This window comes from Lynx rufus, unplaced genomic scaffold (genome assembly GCF_022079265.1).
Source record: "Lynx rufus isolate CCGP_SWC_20201006 ecotype Redwood Valley unplaced genomic scaffold, mLynRuf1.p SCAF_12, whole genome shotgun sequence".
NCBI lineage: Eukaryota > Metazoa > Chordata > Mammalia > Carnivora > Felidae > Lynx > Lynx rufus.
In genome coordinates, this window is record NW_025814826.1 from 65,495,843 (window position 1) to 65,522,152 (window position 26,310).

The 26,310-nt window shown below is 51.5% G+C and overlaps 1 protein-coding gene across 2 annotated transcripts in view; it reads right to left on the reverse strand.

The window, feature by feature from the left end:
* Nucleotides 1–26,310, reverse strand: part of TRAPPC9 (trafficking protein particle complex subunit 9) — a 575,309-nt gene that overhangs the window by 450,287 nt on the left and 98,712 nt on the right. For both annotated transcript variants that reach the window (XM_047074228.1, XM_047074227.1), the window contains one exon: nucleotides 8,582–8,708. In XM_047074228.1, the coding sequence (XP_046930184.1) occupies nucleotides 8,582–8,708 (127 nt within the window). The remainder of the gene's footprint in view (nucleotides 1–8,581; nucleotides 8,709–26,310) is intronic.

The window sequence follows — 26,310 nt, forward strand, 5'->3', positions numbered from 1 at the left end:
CACCCCAGCTAATACGCCCTTGGCCAGATCCCATCAAAGCAGCACCACAAGCCTGGCAGTGTGCATGTAGCCCAGACAGGGGCCACACCACTCCACAGTGAGTCCTGCCCCTGGGAGAGGGGAAGATAAGGTACACACCAGTCTGACTGTGGCCCCAGCAGTGGGCTGGGGGCAGACATCAGGTCTGACTGCAGCCCCGCCCACCAACACAAGTTACTCCGGAGAGCACAAGGGAAGTGCCCTGCAGTCTGGAGCCACCGCAGGGACTACCCAAAAAGGCACTATGCTCTTAAACCACAGCACCTGTGACCCTCCATGACCAGCTAGGCAAGTGGGGTTAGAATCTGGAATGTTCCAAGGCCAGGCACTGACAGGACAGGGTGGAGGTGGGACGCTGGGTGGCCTGGCAGCGACCCTCCCAGCACACCTGCCCTCTGCACGTGCAGCACCTCCTGGCAGGAAGGGAAGGCCAGCAGGTTGTGAGGGAGCCATGGGCGTCCCCCTGGGACTCTGCCCAGGTCGTGAGGGAGCCATGGGCATCCCCCTGGAACTCAGCCCTTTGTTTGTTTCTCATTTCCTTTCAGCACCTTCAGGACGTTGTTTTTCACATATTTTTTATCCCATCTGTTGATGGGCGTTTGGGTTGTCTCCGTGCCTGGGCCATTGTGAGTAATGCTGCAACGAACACGGGGGTGCACACGTCTCCTCGAGATGCTGTTTTCACCCCCTTTGGATCCATACGCAGAAGCAAGATTGCTGCATCATATGGCGGATCTATTTTTAACGTTCTGAGGAACCTCCACGGCGGGTGGACTGATTTACATTCCCACCAACGGCACACAAGGTTCCCTCTTGTCCACATCCTCTTGTCTTCTTGACGACAGCCACGGTAACAGGTGCACGGTGATAGCTCGTTGTGGTCTCTCGATTCGCATCTCCCTGATGATGAGTGACGCCGAGCACCTCTGTGGTGCAGACACACAACAGGATGTCATTCAGCCACGAGACAACGCACGCTGAAGCAGTGCGCCAGCCTCCAGCTCTCTCCCCTCCACCACGCGGCGATCCGGGAGGCCAGATACTGGCACAGTGGGGCACAGGTGTGGACGAAGGCTCCGGGTCACCGAGTAGCCTCAGAGGTCACCTGCCCTGGAAAACTGCCCGACTTGCATCAAACTTCGTGTGAGACATAAACCCTTGTTGTAAGGGCTCATCTCTCCGAGATTCAGGGTTAGTATTTCTGCCACAGCGCAGGCTAACCCACATTGACTAATAAAGACCCCCGTGTAGAATCGGCACAATCAGTGCCTTTCTCAGCTGGAAGGAATCTCAGATACCTAGTGCAATCCTGTCCTATGCACAAGTATCCCTATGGCACGTAGTGGTCTCTCACAACTCCCCCCGGCCCCACCGTGGACTGTCACAGCCACACGCATGACTGTCATCATCCATTTTCCACAACGATCCAAGGGAGGAGACAGAGCTTACAAACCAAAGTGCTCCAAGCCAAGGATTCTATCTTGCACACTTGCTCTGACTCCCCTGTCTCTGCATGCACCCAGTATGCTTTCTTCATACTGGATCAGAACCACTCACAATTTCTTACCTGTTTCAGTTCGGCTGTGAGCTCTCCAAGGACAGGGCACCTGGGCATCCAGTGCCCGGTAGCTCAAGAAACACTGAATGAATCACCTCCCAAAGCTGAATTTCTAACTCAGCTTCCAAATCTTTCAAAACTATAAACTCAAGCCAAAGCAGTTGATTACCAATAGTGGCAAACCCTAGCTGTCCGCAAGCATTCAAAAAGTTACGTGCCACACTACACTGGGACTAAGGTGACCAAACCTCAAGACTGGCCAGGGTGCTATGCCTGGTATGGATCTCATGTCCAGCCAAAAGCGTTCACCTGCAGGTAATTCTCAGGCTGCCCCCTGAGAAGCATACCGAGGTGCGCACAGACCCTGACCAGAGTCTGAAGGAACCACCAGCTATTCAACTGTCATGGATTACGTCATCCCCCTGCACCTCGGCCTTTCCACCTGCAGAACAGGAAAACAACCGCTACCTGATAATGCTATGGGGAAAGAGGACACCTCCTTTCCTAGTTCCACGCCTCCGTGGGAAGGGCTGTCCTCAGAGTAATGGTCCTGTCCTCGCTCTGCCCCTCCCTCACTCCTCCTAAGGCAGGTGGCCAATTCGGAAGGAGAACCAGCTTGTGCAATGCTCAGCACCTTCTCTTGGGGCCTGCCTGCAGAGGGCACACACCGCAAAGAGGCGTAGTCACCGGGCTTTGTTAGACACTGGGGTGGCATCATCTGGCCAGACCTGGGCCATGCCCCTCACTGGATCTTCCGTCTGCCTGAGACAAGTCTTTGTTTCTACTGATCCGAACTCAGGCAAAGACGGAGAAGTATCTGAAGTGATATATTCAAGCTGTAGCAGGCCACTTTTGAGGACTCAGCAAGCTCCTACATCTAGAGCACCTGTAATAGTGCCTAACACAGAGTGGGTTGCAAAAGCCTTTCTCTTCCCCCCCTTAAAACAACACTTGTTGGGGCGCCTGGGTGGCGCAGTCGGTTAGGCGTCCGACTTCAGCCAGGTCACGATCTCGCGGTCCGGGAGTTCGAGCCCCGCGTCAGGCTCTGGGCTGATGGCTCAGAGCCTGGAGCCTGTTTCTGATTCTGTGTCTCCCTCTCTCTCTCTGCTCCTCCCCCGTTCATGCTCTCTCTCTCTCTGTCCCAAAAATAAATAAAAATTAAAAAAAAAAAAAAAAAACAACAACACTTGTTTACCAACAGACACCAAAGCCCCTGGTGCAAAGACTCCAACACTGGACTGGAATAAAGAAATTAAGTTCTGGTTCCAAGCCTGCTGGGACCAGACTGGTTCCAAGACTGCTGAGCCTTGGACCAAGCACAGTGTCGTGTTTATTTACGTGTAAAACGATTCTGTTTTCTTACAACACAAGGAGCTCTCCACCCCATGCCATAGTCACCACCTGAAAACGAGATGTCATCTGTGATTCTACAGGATTCCTCTATACAAGCACAGAAATTCCAGAGCTCATAAAAGGTTTCTATAATAGGCAGAAGAGGGGCGCCTGGGTGGCTCAGCTGAGCATCTGACTCTTGATTTCAGCTCAGGTCATGATCCCAGGGTCGTGGGATTGAGCCCTGCCTGGGGCTTTGCGTTGAGTGTGGAGCCTGCTTGGGATTCTCCTTCTCTCTCTCTCTCCCTCTATCTCTCTCTCTCTCCCTCTGCCCCTCCCACCTGCTCACTCTCTTGGAAAAAAAACACAGAAGTAAAAAATAAACTAAAATTAAATATGCAAAGGAATTCAGAGAAGGAATTCTATGGTCAGCCAGAAAAGTAGCCCAACAAGCAGTCACAGCATTCATTCATAACTCAAAACTTGGCATCAAATGTCTTTTTATAAAATGTGTCCTATGGAAGAACAATTACTGAGCCCTTGACCTAAAGGAAACATAGTTCATTTAGCAGGAATCACTGCAAAACTAATAACATTACACATAGTCTGTGAAGCCGCCAACAGGAAAGCAGATTTCCAGGGATAAAGTGTCCAAAACAGGGCTCATATTTAGAGATTCCACTTGGAAAATGCCGACCTGTCAAAGCCTGACTGACTGTGGCTGATGGGGACCATGCAGGGCAGCGCAGAGCACCCCCTGGGATCGCGACACGAGCCACACCAACGACAGGAAGCGGGGAAAGCTGCCGACCTTCTCTTGCTTGGTTTTGACTACATCTACCTTCTTCACAGCAGAAACCTATCTACGAACCTGCCGGGGACCTCTGCACGGAGGGGCAGGGACTAAAGCAGCCACACGTGCCCCACACTTGGCCAAACACGACCAACACGGCTGGAAAGGGCTCACGTGCCGCCACGGCAGCGACACGTGAGCACCACAGTTCTCACGATCCCCACAAAGCGCTTGTGAGATGCATCAGGGAGGTTATGCGTGTGGCCACCACACAGAGAAAAGATGCTGGGCAGAGGCTGAACGTGATGAGGTCCCGGGAGCCGAGCCCGGACTGGGATCTGGGAGGCTGGCTGCCCAGCTTCATCAACCAGAAAAACAGCCCCAACTATCATGGCCTCTAGGCCCCTTTGTGAATAAATACCTGTAACCCTTCCTCAAATAATACAATCAACTTTAAGTTTTAGGGGCACCTGGCTGGCTCAGTCGGTAGAACATGCAACTCCTGATTTCGGGATTGAGAGTTTGAACCCCATGTTGGGTGTAGAGATGACTTAAAAATAAAATTTTTAACAACAAAAAAAAAAGTTTAAGTTTTAAAAGTACCAAAGCCACTCAAAGCCACTCAAAGCCCATTCTGACTGGAGGGTTTGATCCTTATCAATTAGAATACCCACACGAACTCTAGAGCTCTTTCCCAGACTAAAGAAGTCCAATATTAGTTTCTCAGAAAACAACCAGCAAATCCTCCCCCAATACCGCCCCCAGATGAACCCTCACTATTTACTGTAAATGGCGGCTAAGCTTTACTACCATTTCTTCCTTAATAATTCGCAACTTCAGGATGTGAACACTCTACAGGACTGTTAGTGGCTTTTGTGTACATTATCATTTTATGGAGATTTCTAGAAGGAACAAAACAAGAGGGCTTCCAGTTTTCATGGGACTTCCTCTGCTCTCACTCTGGGCAGTGGGAACCAGATGTGGGTTTGGCAGCCTCCTGCTTGACCATTCGGTGTGGGTGTGGCTCTTGCCTGACCACGACTGAAGCCCCAGCATTCACCACTGGGCTGAGCAGCTCAGGCACTCAACAAATATTCGATCAACTGAAATTTAGAATAGAATTACAGCAGAGGGGCGCCTGGGTGGCTCAGTTGGTTAAGCGGCTGACTTCGGCTCAGGTCATGATCTCACGGCTCGGGGGTTCGAGCCCCGCATCGGGCTCTGTGCTGACAGCTCAGAGCCTGGAGCCTGCTTCAGATTCTGTCTCCCTCTCTCTCTGCCCCTCCCCCACTCACGCTCTGTCTCTCTCTGTCTCAAAAATAAGTAAACATTAAAAATTTTTTAATTGGGGCGCCTGGGTGGCTCAGTCAGTTAAGCGGCCGACTTCAGCTCAGGTCATGATTTCGCGGTCCGTGAGTTCGAGCCCCGCATCGGGCTCTGTGCTGACAGCTCAGAGTCTGGGGCCTGCTTCCGATTCTGTGTCTTCCTCTCTCTGACCCTCCCCTGTTCATGCTCTGTCTCTCTCTGTCTCAAAAATAAATAAATGTTAAAAAAAATTTTTTTTAAATAAAAAAATAAAAATTTTTTAATTGAAAAAAGAATAAAATTACAGCAGGGATATCTTTTGGCCCCTTTTGTTGGGCTAACTTGCATCACATGACTACTTTAATCGCTTCTGGGTGAGCCCAGGTCACGTGCCCATGCCACACACAGCAGGTAAGTATTTCCTGTAAGCTGATGAGATGGTTTTACTGTCAAGGACGAGGCAAGTTCTCAACAGACGTAAGGGCTCCAGTCTTCTCTTCTACAGCTGAAGCCAAGCCCACAAGGCATCTCCAGCAAGATAGCAGCCTGTGCCTCACAATCCTACCCAGTGGGTCTGGTCACTCACGGCTGTGGGCCTTTTTCAACCAGCTCCTCTGGAACACTTCCCGGAAGCTTAGTCTTCAACTGCACCTAATGCTGAGCTCCTCCTGGGGCTACAGGGCTGACTCTTGATGCCTGGCTTGGATCTGGCTCTAATTATGCGGGCAAAGTCCTTGTTTCCAGGCACGAGTGCCCGAAATGTCGTCCCAGTCCGCATGAGCTGCATCGGCCCTCTCCAAGAGAAATGAGGAACGCGGGTTTTGTAGGAGGGTGGCAATCCCACACGCAGCGTGGACCCCCGACCATCCCACCCAGGCTCTCTGAGCTCCCACCGTGCTCCGCAGTCTGACTGAACACCAATCACGTGGTCTGCCACCGGTAACCAGCATCTGCGCTTGCTTTCTCACACGATGGTACAGGTCTCAGTCTCCACCGCTTCACTCTCATCAAAATCTTGCTCCTGAGAAATCACACTCATGCCTGTTGTATATGCAGCCCCCACAATGCAAGACACTCCCACTGTATGGCGGGGACATTCCATATACCATTAGAGTGCCAGTCGTGGTCCGTCAGGCCTGCTGTGACACAAATACCAAACACAGGGGCGCCTAAACAGCAAATGTCTCCCCCTCACAGCTCTGGAGGCTGAAGTCCCAGACCAGGATGCCAGCACGCTTGGGCCCTCGAGGGCCCTCGTCGTGGTTCCCAGGGTGTCCTCACACAGAGGAGAGAAAGAGCCCTGTCCCCTTCATCCAGAGTCAAGTTGCGGCCGAAAGAAATTACAATGTACATGGAGGGTGTACGTATTTGCGCCTGGGGGGCTTCAGGAAAGGCTGTAGAGAAGAGATATTCCTTGAACTAAATCTTAAAAGACGACTAAGTAACAGGCAGTCGGGGCAGCAGAGACATTTCAAGCGGAAGACGAAGCCCAAACAAAGGAATAAAACCCTGTCACACACTTCTGCGACCCCAAGTGCTTGTGCAAGGTGCACAGCCCTGGTAGGACCCGAGGAACAGGAGCTCACAGCAAAATCTGGAGACGGAGCGGCCACAGGCGGCCCTGTAAAGTCAGGCAAAGCAAACAAGTCGGGTTCTGTCCCATGAGCAACGGGGAGCAAGGCAGGCTGGGAGATGTGCTGACCTGCCAAATCTTCCAAAGGGGTTTCCTTCCACTTCACCAGTGGTGCTGATCTGCCGTGGGGTGAAGAACCCGCCCACGGGGCACCCCACACCTGATTACATGCAGTTTCTCTTTCTAGTTTTAACAACATCAGGCATGAGCGGGGTGACGAATGAGTCACCGGGACAAACGGCTCATTTCTGAGGCTGACGGTCTCTGAGAACCATTCAGAACGTGTTTACACCTGGTGGGTAGTACATAAAACCAGTTTTTTGTAGATCATCCCTGACCACACCAGGCAAGAGAACTGGCACCGGGCCTCCGGCAAGGGTCACCTCGCTGTTCAGAGGCAGCTCCCCAGCACAGGTTCGTTGCCGAAACACTGGTCGCTGAAGATTTAACAGTATTTGCCTAAACGTCAGACCACCTGCTTCTACCCAATCTGTTTCATCTAAGGATTTTAGACAGCTAGGGGATTAAAGAGCTAACATCACAGTATTTTTTCAATCAATTCTCTATTTGCAAATGTAGGTGTAAGATGTCTCCAAGAAGAAAACGGAGATTTACCGAGTGCTTGGATGTGCCAGCCACCGGGCTCCAGGCTTTTTTTTGTAAGCATCAGCTCAGCTAAAACAACACCAACGGCCCCAGGAGGAGTAATTTTTACACCCATTTTCAAGATCTGAAACTGAGGTTCACAGAACCAAGGTCACACACTAGTAAAGAATAAACCCTACGTTCTAACTTCCATACGGGGCTGCCTCTGTGACATAACCTTCCCCTCCCGGTGTCTCTGTGTGGAGAAAAGCACTTTTCCTCCTCAGCCCCGATAACCTGCCAGGACCAGCCCACCCTGCTCCACTGACAAAACTCCCGACCACGTGGGGATCTAGATGCAGCACCAAAATCCTAGAATGTTCTGTTAGGTTCAGGATGTCCCATTATGCAAATCTAGACGCTGACAGTTCATGATGAAGATGAAAAATCATTTAAAAAGACCATAGACAGTGGTGCATACTGTGAGGCAGGCCAGCAGTGGGTGCAATGGAGACCCAAGACTCTCCTACCCATGGCAGGTGTGTGCACCAGGAGGGAGTGCCGGCAAAGGCCTCCTAAAAACCAGGCCTGTAATGAGTCTGCAAAAACGAGCATGCACTCAACAGGTTACCGCCAGGCAGAAGAAAGACGGACCCCAGGGCACGCACGGCGTCAGGGAAGTCACCAAAGTGTGTGGGAGGGGCTACACCCTTGTCCGTGTGGCAGGGGCCTGTGGTCTAAGGAAAGGGGAAACCCTGGAAGCCTGTAGGAGGAAGAGGCAAGGTCAGGTATGTCTCATCCCAGCAGGTCACGCCGCGGGCTCTGGAAGCAGGCAGACCAGGGTCTGCATCTGGTTGTGTCATCCACAAGGCACACGGCAGTTACACGATGCCACTGGCCCGATTCTCTCATTGACACGATACTCCCACTTCCTAGTGCCACTGCTGAGATTTAATGAGATAATGAACCAGATACACAGCAATCAAACATTGAAACTCTCAGGGGTGGAGGGGAGGGAGCAGGGCGGCTCAGTCAGTTAAGCATCCAATTCGTGATTTCGGCTCAGGTCAGGATCTCATGCTTTCACGAGTTCGAGCCCCTCATCGGGCTCTGCAACAGGCAGCATGGAACCTGCTTGGGATTCTCTCTCTCTCCCTCTCTCTCTGCCCCTCTCCCACTCCCACTGTCTCTGACTCTCTCAAAATAAATAAATAAAACTTAAAAATTTTTTAAAAAGAGAATGGAAACTCTTGTCAAGGTCTACATTTATGACGCAAGTGGTAGAAAAATCTGGCAGTGAGGCGCCCGTTGGGCACGCTGGCAGGGCCCGCCTTACCTGACGATGGGAAGTTTGGTGAAGGGCACTGGAGGCAGGGTGGGCCCACCTGGGAGGGTGAGGAGTTCCATGGTCCCAGGACATTTGCACGTGTAGTTCTCCAGGCTTTGAGTCACGTCTTTCTTTTCTGAAAAGAAAAAAACAAAATGAAAGTCAATTAAATAAAAGTAGGGGTCTTTGGGTTTTGCGGGGGGGGGGGGGGGGGTGGTGGTTTGAGCAAAATAAAATTCTTAACCCAATCCATGCCAGTCCAGCAAGTCCATATTGTGACAGAAATGAAGGAGTGCTGCTACAAGAGACCAAAAGAAAGCAGATGCTTTATTCACTTCATTTAAATAATCACCAGCAATGGCTCCATTCAGGGGCATATGGATAAAAAGGAAGTTAAATTACTGTCTTCCAGAAGACTTCATTTCCCAAGAGAATAAATCCTTACCAAATTCCAAGAAAGTCAGTAGGCAGGCAGGACTGGAGAATCAGTATATTTTATTACCTGACAAATATATTTCCAGAAATTACTAGGTACCAAGGTAAATGCCAGGCCCTTTCCCCAAGGAGTCTACAATCCATCTGTGTCATAGATATTTAAGAGAATAATTACAAACCCAGACTATTTTGCTCCACCCCACCCCCACCCCTTGGCTGGGAGGGAGGAAAACAGGATACAGGGAATGCCGGCTAACGGTCCACAACATGCTCACAGGCTTTGTAACACCCCGGAGCCCAAGAGCACGTTACACACCCCAAAGTGCGTAATTACTCAGGAAGGCAGGCATCACAATGCTCTTTTTACAAATGGAAAAGCTGAGACCAAACCAGGCCCAAGGCTTGTCAAAGATGTGTCAGACCTAAGCCAGTGGTCTTCTCACTGATCCCTTTGGAAGGATTAAGGGAGGCGGAAAGGGAGTTCACTCCTCCTGGCTTCCATTTCCTCTGCCACTGCCTGCAGGGAAAGGCGGAGGGCACGGGGACAGTGGTGACAGAGGGACACAACACCTAGGAGTCGCCCCAGCTTCAGATGAATGGCTTGGTCCCGCTGGTCCAAGGTGGGATCGCCTTAGGGGAAGGCATTCAACCAGAGCCAACCTTCTGCTCTGAAGAAACTACTCAGGATGGAAAGAGGTAAAGCATTAAAAAGCAGTGACTGGCAGGGGCGCCTGGCTGGCCCAGGCGGTTAAGCGTCCGACTTCGGCTCAGGTCATGACCTCGCGGTTTGTGAGTTCGAGCCCCGCGTCGGGCTCTGGGCTGACGGCTCAGAGCCTGGAGCCTGTTTCGGATTCCGTGTCTCCCTCTCTCTCTGCCCCTGCCCTGCTCACGCTCTGTCTGTGTCTCTCTCTCTCTCAAAAAGAAAAAAGAAAGCAATGAGTGGCAGATGTGAGCACTGAGCACAGTGAGACAGTGAGAGCTGACGGTCATCACACAGCCACACGGCTGCACTGAGAGAGAGGGGACAGGTTGCCAGAGACCAGATATAGTGCTCCTCCGGGACTGGGGACCATAAGTAGCAAATATCGAGGCAAGGACACGTATTTTAACTGGTAAAAGCTGCTGCCACAGGCATTTCTGTGTCTAAGCAGCATTCTCCGGGAAACAGGGGGACAAGAAAGCAACCAGAATTAACTTTGGATGTGACACTGTAATGTTTATCTGCAAGATGAACAAAATTCTTTAAATAAGGAAATCATCTTCGCTGTATACATGATAAATCTCCTGAAGGGCTCCAGGCGATGGCGTGCAAATGACCTCATTTGCCTAATGCTGGGTACGGCGCTCGTGGCTTAGGTGTCTTATTAAGTTGGATTACGGCCTCTGAGTAAACCCTGCTGAAATGAAGAGGGAAATGAATCTACCCGTGAAGCCTAACGCCGCCTGCAAAGTCATCCAGGAAGAGCCCCGCAGCACACGCCTCGGCTTAGCTATGGATCGGCCTTTCCGCGCCGACACTGTGCACAGCGCGAGTGCCAGCAGGGAGGCATCGCGGCTGCCGGCTTCTCGTGCAGGGCCGGCTCACCGGGGACCCCACGGCCTGTGCGTTCCGGCCCCTCCTTTCCGTCTGCTCGCTGTCCAGGCGGGGGATGAGCCTGGCTGCGAGCGTCCTCGGGGCTCTGCGGAAGCCAGGTGAACCGGCCAACATCTCAGGAGCCTCTTACGCTGCTCGACGTGCACGGGGCCCTCCACGCCAGCTGTGCGCGGTGGCTCCAGGCAGATCAACTCTCTCCTCACTTCCCATCAGGTGACGTGCTAATAAGCTGCTGAGAGGGAGGCCTCTCCCCCCGGAGCCAGGGAGGGGACGTGGGGGTGTCACCGGTTCCTGACATGACTATCGGCCAATTCTCCTCCCTTATCCCTCTCACGGCACTACATCAGGAGCGCCCTCTGCACCACGCTCACGTCCGGGGCGCCCTCTGTCACCGTGCTCACGTCGGGGGCGCCCATGCCTTCTGGAGCTTCCACAGGGCACAGGAACTAGGACCATGTCCCACCACCCAGAGACTTCATGTCACTGCAGTGGAGTTTCCGGAGTAAATGCTTGTGTGCGATTGCTGGTGAGGTCCATCCAATGGGAAGGTCCCACAGACCTCTCTCCTCGTGGATTTGAGCACCTGCCCTACGTTGTTTCCCAGATTCGTTATTTTATCAAGGATTACAAAATGGTGATTTTGTAATTCTTAAGTTCTCTGTATTTAAAAGCTAGAATCTGTCTGTGAGGAAGGATTTTGTTCCTTATCAACCATCCCAGAACACCAATGATACAGAAGAGAGGGGTGATGAATGGCTGAGCCTTTCCCTGTACTTACTGGAGTGGACAACTGCCTCCAGGGATGTCCAGGAAGTTAGATGTGATTTAGTACCATTATGAACTGGTGGATTTTTATACATTTGGTATGTCACTTGATTGCCATCACACTTTTTTTTGATGTTCAGGTTGTCCCATCTTTGTCCACTGGGAGCTCTGTCACAGTGATTCCTGTGTCCTTTAGATAAGGCCTCATTATTCATCAACAGCTTGCTCTTTCTAGCTCATTTTCAGTCCCAGACCTAGAACCAAACCATTTCTCCAAGAAGCCCTGGATCCTAGTGGGAAACAGTGTTTAGAAATCAGAGTCTGGGAGCCAAGGGCACTCATCACTGCTAGATTCTTACTGTCTCTCTAGGCCTTGACAAAAGGGACCACTTACAAAAATTTTTAAGTGTTGAGATTTTGTTAAGTGACTTTACTTTAAATTTTAAGATTTGGCAGCTAAGGGGTGCCTGGGTGGCTCAGTGTGTCGAGCGATCGACTTCAGCTCAGGTCTTGATCTCACGGTCTGTGAGTCTGAGCCCTGTGTTGAGCTCTGTACTGACAGCTCAGAGCCTGGAGCTGCTTCGGATTCTGTCTCTCTCTCTCTCTCTCTGCCCCTCCCCCACTTGCACTCTGTCTCTCTCTCTCTCTCTCCCTCTCTCTCAAAAATGAATAAATTGAAAGAAAGAAAGAAAGAAAGAAAGAGAAAAAAAGAAAGAAAAAGAAAGAGAAAGAAAGAGAGAGGGAAAGAAGAAAGAAAGAAAGAAAGAAAGAAGAAAGAGAGAGAGAGAAAGAAAGAAAGAAAGAAAGAAAAAAGAAAGAGAAAGAAAGAAAGAAAGAAAGAAAGAAAGAAAGAAAGAAAGAGAATATGATGTCAAAATAAAACACTACAATTCCTCACAAGTGATTTCACAGAGGCAGGACCAGAGTCTGGGAGAAGACCACGCACGAAACCTGATTCTACTGATAAGGCTTCATAAAGAAGAGGCAACATTTGGTCTTTGTCTAGGGGCACACCATGAGTACAATACTTGGAGGTTTTGCTACGTTGCAGGGAAAGAATGACAAGAATAAGCACATATGGCCATTAAAGAAACCATGTCTGAGGGGGGAAAAAAGACTAAGGACACAGAGTGAATCCCAATATATCATTATAAGTCGTATGTGCACAACAAAACCTGACAGAGAAGCTGCCCGAGGCACGTGTGAGAGGGAGCAGGCTAAGACTGAAAACGCCCAAAGGGCTGAGGGTGCAGGGGGCACGGGGGCTCCAGATGGAAACAGCAACGTAGAATATGACACTGGCTGCCGTGGGAGGGGGCTGCTGCCTTTCCCACGCGGTGACTGGCAAACATTTCACACGTGCCTCACACATGCGTCCCTCTCTGAGACAGGACACCTCGGAGACTTGTGACGTTTGCTGCAGGGATCTCACTGCTGGCAACAGAGGACGCACCCAAGTTTGCCAGGCAGACAAGGAAGGCCTCTGTGCAGGGAAGGAAAGGAGAGGTGCTCAGAGGCGAGAAACGGTGGGGCCGCTCAGGGTCCACTTAGTTTGTACTTGGTCCTGCCGCCAATGGAGACCAGCACTGTTTCAGCACTAAGCGGCCCCTACCTGGACAGCTGCAATCACTACTCCCAGTTGCACGTACTGAGCACTTACTGCATGCCAAGTATTGTACTAGGCGCTCAGACTACAGAGTCTGTAAGGGAAGAGATCCTGGTACAGAGCAGAACTTCAATAATCTTTATCCAAAATACGTCTGCAATCCCCTCCCACAAAATCCTGCCAAAAAGGGGTGGGAGGCATCATTATCCCCCTTTTAAAGTGATAAACATTAGCTTGGTGACAATCTGAGAGATCTGATTGTGGATTAATATAAAATGCTATCAAAATGATTTATTAATGCTTAAGTGTGATATTAAATACCATGGTTATATAAGGAAATGTCCTTTTTTTAAGCAGTGCATCCTAAGGACTGAAGGTGTGAACTGAAATGATGTCTTAGGGTTTTTAAAAAGTAATCCAGCACACAAAGCAAGTGAGAAATGAAGTAAATGTATAAAAATCTTACTAAGCATCGAATCTGGTGTATGGGACCACTTCATTATTCCTGGTACCTTTCTGTTTGAGAATGTGTCACAGCAAAAATATTTAACGAGCCTGGGGAGGTGAAACGATCTGCTCAAGAGAGGCACCGAGCTGGAATTTTGGAATTTGGATCCGAGGTGACGAAGTCTTCCTGTCCCCCAGATTAGGCCTGATCACAGACACCCCAGTGTCACGGTAACACAAACAGCAGGGCTCCCAGCCACAGCGGTTTGAACCCGTGTTCCACACGCCCAGCTGGAACGAAGCTCGTGACCAATCCGAGCGTTGTCCTAAGCGTAGGATTTGGTCAGAGGGAAGTGAGAACTCCTTAATTTATTCCACTAAAACTCAGCTGCCTTAGTCTGCTCTGGCCGACATAACAAAATAGCATAAAGTGGGTGACTCACCACAAACACATACTGCTCACAGCTCTGGAGGCTGGGAAGCCCCAGATCGGGATGCTACAGACTCAGTCCCTGGTGAGAGCCCACTAGACGGCCTGCAGCTCCCACCCTCCCGCTGTGTCCTCGCAAGGCCTTCTCTCCAGGCACGTGTCTCCTCCTCCGAGGGCATCAATCCCACCAGAAGGGTCCCACCCTTAAGACCTAATGCACACCTGATTACCTCCCAAAGACCCTGCCTTCAGTTCAATCATACCGGGGGCTTGGGTTTCAACCTATGACTTTGGAGGGAGACACACGCAACCCATAACATCACTATAAACTTGTCCAACTTTGCCCAGAAGACCCGACGGTTCATTTCGCTCAAGCTTGAGCACCTAATACCCTTGAGAGTTATTTTTCCATCCCAGAAATTAAAGAAATCATGCAAAGACAACATTTTTAAGAAAGCCCAGTTGCCACCTGCCTGTACTGTTTCTTATAGAAGCAGAAAATATGAGCACCCCGACTTCTGAGCACAAAAAAAGTCACAGGCCATTTGCCATTTCAAAAGATGACACTGGCACAAAACCCAACACATCCTGATTTCACAGTTCAGCGCTTTGCGCTCCTTCTAAATAATCATCTCAGACGCCCGTGTCTGCATAAATCAGGTATGATGTTCTGAACAGGAGAGAAGAGGAAGAAGCACATCTTTTCTTCCAAATATGAAAGAAAAATACTAAGGAAGAAGAAAATAGAAGATACACAGGAAAAAAACAGAGGTGCGGTCCAAGACAAGACGATTTGAAAGTACACTTTCGGAATCGGTTCTGACACCTTCACTTACAGAAAATACCAACCACAGCTCACCTTGGAACTGCTTTCCTAAGACTAGTATTATTGACCTTTCAGCATTATGATGCTGAGATCTTTGAGGGGGTTCCCAATAAGTAGACCTCCTTGGCCCCCCTTGCGTCTAGATAAGTTGAAAACAAAACAAAAAGAAAAGACAGGGATAAAACGTCATCTGTGTTACCAACACAGCCCATGTTAAAGGACACGACACGGTTTCTCAGAAAGTGCAACTGCTCACTGGCACCAGGACCTGGGTAGACAGAGGCCGTGCCGAACTGGGCGGGCCCCACCACCCAGCCCGCTCTGTGGCCATACACGTCACTAACAACGACTTGGAAACGTGCCTTACTTATTTTCTCTTTTCGTCATAAAAGGAAATGTCACAGGGTGACCCAAAAGACAACCGCACGACCCCCGTGTACGGCTGGTGGGAGAGGGCAAAGCGGGGTGGCCTCTGAGGAACGCAGTATGGCAGTCCCACGGGGTCACCACACGAGCCACCGATGCCCCTCCCGGGTGGATACTCAGAAGCAGTGAGGGCAGAGGTTCAAACAGATAACCTGCACGCCGTGTGCACAGCAGCGCTGCTCATAGCGGCCAACAGGTGGAAGGAGCCCAGGGGTCCATCCGTGAACAAACACAATGTGGTCATAGAGAAAATGGAGTGTCATTCAGCCTTAAGAAAGGACGGAGACTCTGACACCTGCTATGACACGGATGAGCCTTGAGGACATTGTGCTGAGTGAGGACAACTAGTGCGTGAGCCCCCTGCTGTGAGGGCCCTGGAGCCGTCACATTCATGCACGGGAGAGGCGAGCAGGAGGTACCAGGGGCTGGGAAAGGGAGCTACTGTTCAGGGGGACAGAGCTTCGGTTTGAGATGATGGGGAGACCCTAGAAATGGGCAGTGGTGATGGATAAACAACAGCGTGCACGCACTCGATGCCACAGAGTTACACATCTAAAAATGATGAACACGGTAAACGTTATGCCGTGTATATCTTACCATGATTAAAGAAAAAAAATCAGCGAAACTAAGGCATGTGCCAGGTGTGGTGTGGGCCCTGGAACACAGAGATGTGTGGGCACGAGCAAAGACGCCACACTCCAACCAGTCTCCCTATTAAGGGTGTGAGGGAGGAGGCTCGGCCGTGCGAGCAGACACGGCGCTGATGGGTGTCGAGGCTGGCACCGAAGGCCACGGGGCTGGGGGGACGGCAGAGGCACCGAGCGGGACGTCACAGGACAACAGAGGCCAGCAACCACAACGTCCCAACACGGGGCTCAGACGCACCGCATCTGAAGTACGGAGGAGCTGCCCAGAAGGGCCAAGAGACCCAAGGGACAGCCGGCTGGTGACGAGGCCGGTGGACCGGAAGAAGGTAGGGTCCTGAGCACCAGGAAAATCAGCAGAGAGAGAACACCTCCTGGGGAGAGTGTAAGGCGGCCACGGAAGACCGGAGGCCCCATGACAACACTCAGGGAAACACAGAGGCAAAGGGCAGGGAGAAAAGGAAAAAGTAGGAAATCAGCTTGAAAAGAAACGATGCTGGAAGTTCGGACTGAGATGCAAGAAGTCAAAAGATGAGCGTTTCCACAAGAAGAGAAACAGGGGTGAATGCGACACAGAGGCCGATGAGGATGCAGACAGAAAACCAATGTCACTCCTGAAGGTTCAGGGTCACGTGTCCCCATTGAAGGGGACCATGGCAGGCGCAGGAACCCAACAACAACCACTTGGGACCTGGTGGGAACCGAGAAAGTGGCGCCAGCCCCCAAGCCAGGAGTAGCGTGCCAAGTACGTCCCGGCGGCCAGCGGGAGAGCCCAGCCCGCCGTCAGGGGCTGTCGCCTGCACCGTCTCACCGCTAGATATTAACACTGACCCAGTGATGAAACGCCATCACCCACCCCACTGCAGCATCCAAGACGAGATACCGCTTTTCTAAGGTCACACTGCTCACAAGCAAGGCTGGGGCTTTAAGCCCAGGCTTCTCAAATCCAGTGCTTTTTCCACCATATGGAGTGACCTCCCTTGGGCATTACTGTGCCCATTTCACAGAGAGGAAATCTGAGGCTTCAGAAGGAATTTCCTAAAGCATTCAGATACAAAGTGGCTAAATGACATGCAAACTCAGAGCTCTGAGTTCAAACTGTTTTTTCCATTGTGTTGCACGGCCCACCCGAGCCGCCCCAGTATGTGAAAATACGGAGGAGAACACAGGTGTCTTGGAGCAGCCAATCCAACACGTCCGGCAAGTCAAGCATCTTACGTAGCAGGAAAAACCAACTCAACTCTTCTTCATTCCACGTGTACATCCAGGCGGGACAATGGGCCAACCCCAAAAGGCAAAACAGTCCCCGGTGTCACCACTAGAAAGATGACTAATGATGTGCCAAAACGCAGACACTGAAGACACCCTTGTGTACCAAGAAAACAAGCCCTTCCCTCACTGACGGGACGGACTTAGACAAACCCGCAGTGAGCCACGCAGGCCGCCTCCCGCCCGCATCACTTCCTTCTTGTTTCTCGCTTAATTTACATGGTGGCAGGTCAGAGTCTCTGACAAGCGACCATTCAAGTAGACCAGGAGATGAAACATTTTTCCTTGTTCTTTTCAAGTATGTAAACATGTTCTACCACAATGAAAGGCAATTATGTGAAGCCACCAGCTCGTTACATCCTCATCTATTTAAAGCACTACCTAGAAAACATTTAAATATCTCTAGAGACCTCAATAAAGCACCCACAAGGGGAAATTCTCCTAAGCATAAAGACTTAATAAATAATTAGAAAGAATGTGCACATCCAACTATGAACTAACAGTCAGATAAGGTAAGGTACAGTAACAGTGCAAAGTTACATAATCATTAACGATGACATTTATAAAGAGTCTGAGATAATACGGAAGATCTCGGTTATGTGGAAAATCAGGATGCAAAACCATATTTATAGAATAAATTCAATTTAAAGATAAATCCAGGGGCGCCTGGGTGGCTCAGTTGGTTGGGCGTCCAAGTTCAGCTCAGGTCATGATCTTACCGTCTGTGAGTTCGAGCCCCATGTCAGGCTGTGTGCTGACAACTTGGAGCTTGGAGCCTGCTTCGGATTCTGTGTCTCCCTCTCTCTCTGCACCTCCCCTGCTCACGCTCTGTCTCTCTCTCTCAAAAATAAATAAACATTGGGGCACCTTGCTGGCTCAGTCGGTTGAGCGTCCTACTTCAGCTCAGGTCATGATCTCACAGCTCATGAGTTCGAGCCCTGCATCAGGCTCTGTGCTGACAGCTCAGAGCCTGGAGCCTGCTTCCGATTCTGTGTCTCCCTCTCTCTCTGCCCCTAACCCACTCGCATTCTGTCTCTGTCTCTCTCAAAAATAAATAAACATTACAAAATAAATAAATAAATAAATAAATAAACAAATAAACATTAAAAAAAAGTTTTAAAGATAAATCCAATTTAAAAAGAATAGAAAACAATACAAAAAAATTCACTGAAATGTTAACGGTGTTTGCCCATACAGGATTATGCATAACTTTTTCTTTTCTGTTTTTTTTCCAAGATTTCTAAAATAAGTATAATAAGTACACACTACTTGTACAATAAAAAACATTTCAGAAATACTTGGAAGTGAATTTCCAACACCGTTTGGTAAAGAAAAGCCAGGGGTCGTGCACAGGGGTGCTCCTCACGCGTGAAGAACGCAGCACCCTGAAATGTCCGTGGACAGCGCCGAGGCACCCTCGTTGCGACGGAGCTCCTAGTTCACTATGAGGGCGTGCGCAGCCTGTCCCCCCACGTGCGCTGTTCTCGACGGCAGCCTGACGTTTAAGGAGGACTTGCTATACGCCAGGCACTGGGCCAAGCACTCCAAATGCTGTCTCACTAAATTGTCCCCAAGAGATTACGTGAGGGGTGCCACCGCCACCCCGATTTACAGAGGAGCAGAGTGAAGCTCAGAAAGCCCTGCTCCGGCCGAGTGCTCCCTCCACGTCTCCCCCAGGCTCTCCCTCATGACAAACTGCTGTGCTCAGCCATGTCCCTTCTTCTGAAACTATTTCATACTTCACTCAGCATTCCTTTAACCAACAAATACCGGGGGTGCCTGGGTGGCTCAGTCGGTTAGGCGGCTGACTTTGGCTCAGGTCATGATCTCACGGTCTGTGGGTTCGAGCCCCATGTCGGGCTCTGTGCTGGCAGCTCGGAGCCCGCAGCCTGCTTCCGATTCTGTGTCTCCCTGTCTCTCTGCCCTTCCCCTGCTTGCTGTCTCTTTCTCAAATAATAAACATTAAAAAAAAAATTTAACCAACAAATACCGGCTATCTGCCCTGCATGAGGAAGATCTGTACCTCAGACCCTCAACCGATGGCCTCCTCTTTGAGGACAACAAGATCCCCTAACTCCTCAGTCTCCATCAATACATACTAACGAATAACGTGGAAAAGACAACAGAAATCTATTCGGTTTCGCATGTACTGACTACTTTCCAGGTAAAGCACTGTCCAGAATGGGGAAAGATCAAAGGTGAATAAGACCCAAGGAGGGCGTGACCTCATAAGAGAGCCAGAGCAAAATTACTCTCAGGACACAAGGAAATGATCCTGAATTCTGAAGTAGGTAAGGCCAGGAGGAGGTAAAGAGGGGGCGAGTTTGACTTTCCCATTTGTAGGAGGCGGAGCTCACTGCGACAGAAACAGCGCGGAAAACCATGCGACACGCTTAAAGAACGACAGAGAAGTCCAGCAGATAGGAGATACGGGTTAAGCAGATGGAAGTGGAACGAGATTAGGTTAAAAAGATGGTTTGGATCAAATTGCCAACGTCCTTGAGAAGGAGCTGAGACTTTATCAAGACAGAGAGGGGCCGTCACCGCCGCTCGCAGGGAACAGAAGGATGCGATTTCGCTTGCATTTCAAGGAGATACTTCTGGCTTCAGTGTGAAGGATGGATCAGAAGGACCAAAGCCAGGAAGCAGGACAGGAGTCCAAGAACCGGCTCTTGAAAGTCTGAACCGTGGCTAGGACAGTGGAAGGGGGAAGAGGGATCCCACGTGAGAAAAACTCAAGCATTAGAACGGATAGGGGACCTATCCAAACAACTAAGAGGATACAGGATGCAGAATTTAACAAGCAAAACGGATGAACATATGGAAGGAAAAAGAGAAGGAGGGGAGCAAATCATAAAAGACTCTTAATGACAGAGAACCCACTGAGCGTCGCTGGAGGGGAGGCAGGTGGGCGATGGGCTAGCCGGGGGATGGGGACTAAGCAGGCTCTGATGAGCCCTGGGCCTTGTATGTGAGGGACGAATGCTTAATTCTACTCCTGAAACCAATACTGCACTACACATGAATTAACTAGAATTTCAATAAAAATTTGGGCCTGGGGAGGGAAAGAGGTTATAGGCCAGGCAGGATAATTTGGGAACGACTCCAAAAGTTTTAGGCCTCCAAGAAGAAAACCGTGACACCCTCGAGGAAAAGATAATTCAGCTGGGGCAATGGTGAACTTAGGACCCTTTGAAATTCAGGGGACACGTCCGGTTTCCACGCGTAAATTAGCGTTCAGAGTTCAGAGGTCGGGACTGCAAGTAACAGCTGTAGGAGCACCAGCTGCAGAGCCAGGCAGACGAGGCAGGAAGCTGAGAGCGAGCCGGGGCCGGGTGGGCACCGCGGAGGCGGCGAAGCGCAACACCCAGGTTCTGCGGCCGCTGGCACAGAGGAGAGGGCCGAGCGCCTGCAGGAGGGAGGGGAAAGGAGGGCCTCGGTGCAGGCCGAGCTGAGGTGGCCTCCCCGAACCCCGGGACCCAGCTGGTTGAAGGGGAGCTGGAGGGTGCCCAGGAGGGCCTGGCCACTGCCCTGCAAAAGCTGGAGGAAGCCAAGAAAGCCTCTCGTGAGAGCAAGAGGGACGTATGAAGGGCACTGAAAATCGAGCCTCACAAGGCAAAGGAAGGGAAACCTGGGTGGCTCAGTCAGTTAAGCGTCAGACTCTGGATTTCAGCTCCGTTCATGATCTCACAGTTCATGAGTTCGAGCCCTGTGTTGGGCTCCGGGCTGACAGTGCAGAACCTGCTTAGGACTCTCTCTCCCTCTCTTTCTGCCCCTCCCTTACTCATGCTGGTGCTCTGTCTCTCTCTATCTCTCTCTGTCTCTCTCCCTCTCAAAAATAAATAAACTTATTTAAACAAGAGCGTCCAACTGGCTCAGGTCATGACCTCGCTGTTCTGGGTTCGAGCCCCGCGTCAGGCTCTGTGCTGACAGCTCGGAGCCTGGAGCCTGCTTCAGATTCTGTGTCTCCCTCTCTCTCCGCCCCTCTCCCACTCGTGCTTGCATGCACACTCTCTCTCTCTACCTCTCTCAAAAATAAACAAACATTAAAACTATATATTAAAAAGAACAATGAAGATGAACTCTAGGAAATCCAACTCAGAGAAGCCAGGCTGCAGAGGGGGCAGAGGGGGCAGCCCGGAGGCACGGAGTGGCGGCGGGGACGCTGCTGATGACGGAGGGGGGCCCGGAACGCACAGAGGCGTGAGCTGAGCCACCGGGAGATGGGGGAGTGGACCACACTGGCGGACCAGAAGCTGGAGGGCCTCAGTGTTGCTGAAGGAAAGTACTCTCAGAAGGAGAGCCAAGCGGAGTAAGAGACAAGGATTCTTGAGGATAAACCCCAGGAGGCAGAGGCCCGTGCTGAGTTTGCTAAGAGACTGGGGACGGAGCAGGAGCAGACCACCCATAACTGAAGCCAAGACCCCCCCCCCCACCACAAGGCAGCACCTCTGCGCACAAGGTGCCAGGCCAGCCTCTGCCTGATCCGAGCGAGATGCACAGCACCCCAGCCCCCCACTCCGAGCCTGCCCCAAGGTGCCCCAAGCTGGCCTTGAAACCCAGGGCTGGCCTTTAACTGGAAGGCTGCTGTCTCCTTTTGCCGCGCCTCCCACCCCACCCCTGCGTCTTCTTGTCTCTTTGCCGACCCGCCTCTGTCTCTCCCATGAGGCCCCGGGTGGGCTTGAGGCTGAGCACCGGTGGGGACAACGTTCAAGGGAGTGCGAGTGCAGTGCCAAGTGTCTCTAGAAACATGCCGTGAGGGGGGCGCCTGGCTGGCTCAGTCGGTTGAGCGTCCGACTTCGGCTCAGGTCATGATCTCGCGGTCCGTGAGTTCGAGCCCTGCGTCAGGCTCTGTGCTGATGGCTCAGAGCCTGGAGCCTGCTTCCGATTCTGTGTCTCCCTCTCTCTCTCTCTGACCCTCCCCCACTCATGCTCTGTCTCTCTCTGCCTCAGAAATAAATAAACATTAAAAAAATTTTTTTTAATTAAAAAAATTTTTTTAATTAAAAAAAAAAAAGAAACATGCCGTGAGGAACACACTTGGCAATTGCCTTATTTGTTGCTGACGCAGTGACCACCTGCAAAACATTCCTAATGATGCTGCGGTCCTGAAGCAGCAGTCTTGCCCCACCCTCAGTCCTCACGTGCAGAAAGTCACTTTTCAGCTGACGCACACCCGCGTCTCCCCACGGTGGCAGGGAGAGTGGCAAGGGCCCGCCTCACTGAGGGCCAGGGCCCGGAAAGGAGATTCCCAGAGGAGTCAGCCAAGAGAGTGTGGCTCAGGGTTCGGCTCCCAGCCGTCTGTAAGCAACTTTATTTTTGATTTTTTTTTTCATCAGAAGAGACCAAGTTAAGATGTGAGACCTCCACCTGAGACCAGATGCTTGCCCTTTCCTTGCCCCTTTCCCAACCGCCCACGGAATGGGTCATGTTCCCTTTATGTGGAGGTGACCACTTATTTGCTCTCCTGCCTCCGTAAAAGAAACAAGAAAATTAAGAGAATTATGTGTTTGCCGCTAGATTTAACCGCATGAAACAAACACCTGTCACCCCCCCCCCCCCTTCTCTGGGTCTGAAGCTGCTGTCCCTGAAAGTGCCGTCTCACTGTGCTTTGTATCAGCTAGTACTGGAGAAATCCTGAATAGCTTATGTACAAAACTGGTTTTACATTTTATACTACTTTGAAACTTTGCTTCTGTAGGGTTGGGGCACCCTGGCCACCCCGTCGGGCTGAGAGCTCTCTACAGTCTGGGCTGACATGTACTGGTCTTTTAAAGTTTCTTTCCCTGCCCAATTCCCCTTCTGGTGAGATTTGTGTGAGGTCTGTTAGGTGCACATCCAGCAGCTTCTGGGCTTACAACACACTCTCCTTTGGTGGGCTCTCTCCGGGCGCCAACTGGGAGAAAGAAACCAACAGTATAACTGTATTCATGCCGAAAATTGACAAGTGTCTTTTTGGAATAAAGGACCAGTTCCTCCATTAAAAAAAAAAACAAAACACAGGAAATATAAGCGTAAAATATGAGCAAATTTTTATTTTAAAAAGTATATTTTAGGGGCGCCTGGGTGGCTCAGTCGGTTAAGCGCCCAACTCCGGCTCAGGTCATGATCTCATGGTTTGTGAGTTCGAGCCCTGCGTCAGGCTCTGTGCTGACGGCTCAGAGCCTGGAGCCTGTTTTGGATTCTGTGTCTCCCTCTCTCTATGCCCCTCCCTGCTCATGTTCTGTTTCTCTCTCTCTCTCCCTCAAAAATAAACATTTAAAAAAAGATCTAAATATATATTTAAAAAAACCCATTTATTCACATAATCTCATGGTTAGTGGGTTCAAGCGCCATGTCGGGCTCTGTACCGACAGCTCGGAGCCTGGAGGCTGCTTCGGATTCTGTGTCTCCCTCTCTCTCTGCCCCTTTCCCTTTTGTGATCTGTTTCTTTCTCTCTCTCAAATATAAATACACATTTAAAATAATAACAATAAAAGTATATTTTAAATATACCAAGAGCTTAACTCCTTTGTTTTTAATTTTTTTAAATATTTATTTATTTTTGAGAGAGAGAGACAGCACAAGCCGGGGAGGGGCAAGGAGAAAGGGAGACACAGAATCGAAGCAGGCTCCAGGCTCTGAGCTGTCAGCACAGAGCCCAATGCAGGGCTCGAACTCATGAGCTGTGAGATCATGACCTGAGCTGAAGTCACACGCTTCACCAACTGAGCCACCGAGGCACCTCAGCCAAGAGCTCAACTCTTAAATCCACACCATAAGTCTTCATAGACTATTTTAAATTTACACCCTCGCTGACCTACTTTGTGATTTCTGGTTGTTAATAACCTTGCTTTTCAATACTCAAAGAATTACTTCTACATAATATTAATCTTGTAATTTTTTAAAACCAGAACTTTCCTTCCAGCTGCTCTGGTTTCTCCCCCAGGGAGAAGGATGTGAGTGGCATAAACATACTTCTGTGGCACGTCCCCGAGGTAAAAAACCTTTCTGACTTTACAACACATGATCACAAGTTGCAGTGTAACAAGAGATTTCCCTCTACAGAGATCTGTCACGTTTCCAGATGCAGCTGTGGTCCCGGGGAGCCCGCGTCCGCAACGCCCATGTGTGAGCAACACAGAGGCCATGTCAAAGTGAGGACCACGGAAACATCGGGAAAATACACAACCTCTCTTCCTTCCCACCCTCCCTCACCCCGTGACACAACTGGGAGGGAGGCCCAGGCGAGCGCTTTCCCCGGGCCAGGGTCCAGCCCACTGTGATGTGGATGACGAGGAAGTTCTAACGCATGTTCTCTGGGTTGAGGAGCAAAGCAATGAGCTGGGGATAAAACAAAGCCGCTGAATAAATGCAATCTGACATCATCTCTCTCCTCCAATCCTTGTCTTTCCAACAAATGACAGCTGTACCCAAGCTGACAGAGAACTCTGCACGGGGACAAGCTAAGGTGTTAAGGTGTGGCACGTGGCCGGGCTCCTCATCAGGGCAGGGCGGGGACACTCTCGTTGAGGAGGGGGCCCTCGGGGCCAGCGGCCCGAGCGCAGACTCCAGAGCCTGGGGCCACAGCCCCCTCCCGCCCGACCCTACAGTGGAGGCTTCAGGCTAGCTGACCTCCGACCTCTGACCTCACCTCCTCACCGCAAAGCAAGCGTAAGGACCGCGAGGCTCAAGCGGCCCATGCGTGTCAGGGCACGTGCAGGGACATTCCCGGGGCCCAGCGTACGACACACAGTGCCGTCGGGACCCTCTCGGGACCCAGAAACCGCCATGAAGGCAGAACAGGTCCCGGTTCTCTGCGCCCTGAGAAAAGTTCTCTGCGCTTGGGAAAAGTCGCAGCAGGAAGAGCGGGAAGAAGGAGGGGGCGCCCGGGAAGGGGAGGCCGGTCAGGCCCCACGGTCAGGCCTCAGACGGACAGGGCCGGGGCGGGTGAGCCGGGCGCTCACACGGAGAATGAGGCCACCAGAAAGGCACAAACAAACCCGAGGGGAGGCCACGGGTCCGAGCCCCACGTGCGCACCGCAGGGCCCCCCGGCTTGCCCACACGGCCCTGCCAGCGCCCGCCTCGCCAGCGCCCGCGGGTGGGCTGCTCGGGCGCCCCGTGCGAGGCCATGAGCACCGGGCCCCGGGCAGCGTCCACGCCCGGGGTACTGCTGGTGACGCTGTGAACTCGACTCGCTAAAGCCAAAGGGAGCCTGAGGCACGGAACCAACGGGATCGTGGCCCGCGTCCCCGCGGTGAGCCAGGCGCTGGGCTGGGTACGGGGCGCGGGGCATCCGTCCGCTGCCGAGGAGGCAGCGGGCTCTGCAAGGGGCCGAGAAACCACCCCGCTCGGGACGCTCCCTCCCGTACCACGCGTGGCCCGGCCACAGGTCCCTGCCCCTGCAGGCTCACCGCGACATCGCAGCCTCCGGGAGCCCGAAAGCGCCCGCAGGCGGTGCCCTCCTGCCCACCCGTTGTGGCACCTTTCCCGCTCCAGCACCGCTGGCTCTTTCTGTCACTTTACCTAAATCCACGGACAGCTGCACCAACACTGCCCTGAGCGCCGCTCTGGGACGCTCTCTTACCCCACTGCTGTGAGCCGCACAGAGAGCAGAGCCTTGACATCCGACACAAATAAGCCCCTGGACCTTTGCATCTTCCCAGGTTCACTGACATCATCCCCGGAAGTACATAAAACACGGCTGGAAGGTCGGGAGCACCTGCGGACACAGCGGGAACTCGCCTTCGCGATGACGGAATGACGTGCGGAATGACAGGCGGGTGCGGGCAGTCGGTCAGGCTCAGTCAGCAGCCTGGTGACACTCTCTTCTTCCAGCACCGTCCAAACCCCCTGCCTCTGCAGACCGTTCGACCTACCACATGACACAGACCCCCGGTGCTGTTCACGCAGAGAAAACGGGCTGGCACTTGGCGCTGCGGTTTGGGTGTTGTCTGGACTGCATTCAGGCTCTCCTCCCCTGCAAAGGGGGGGGGGGGGGTCACCTGTCCAGATAATCACCCAGAGAAGAGATAAAACCTGAACAGCCTGAAGAAGGCCTCTGCCTTTTACTAAGGGACATGCCATTTCTGGCCCCAAAATAGATCCCTGCCACTTAGAAGATGCCTTGTCAATATCAACTGGAATTCACTCAATCTCTTAAAAAAAAACAAAAAAAACAAAAAAAAAGATGCACAGAGAAGCGTGCACAAATGCCTCTGTCCTCTCTCTTAAGTCAACGTCCCAGGACACCAGGGAGATGCAACAGCTGCGTGAGCCAATCAACTTTATTCTGTGCACGTGCTACACAGGGAGG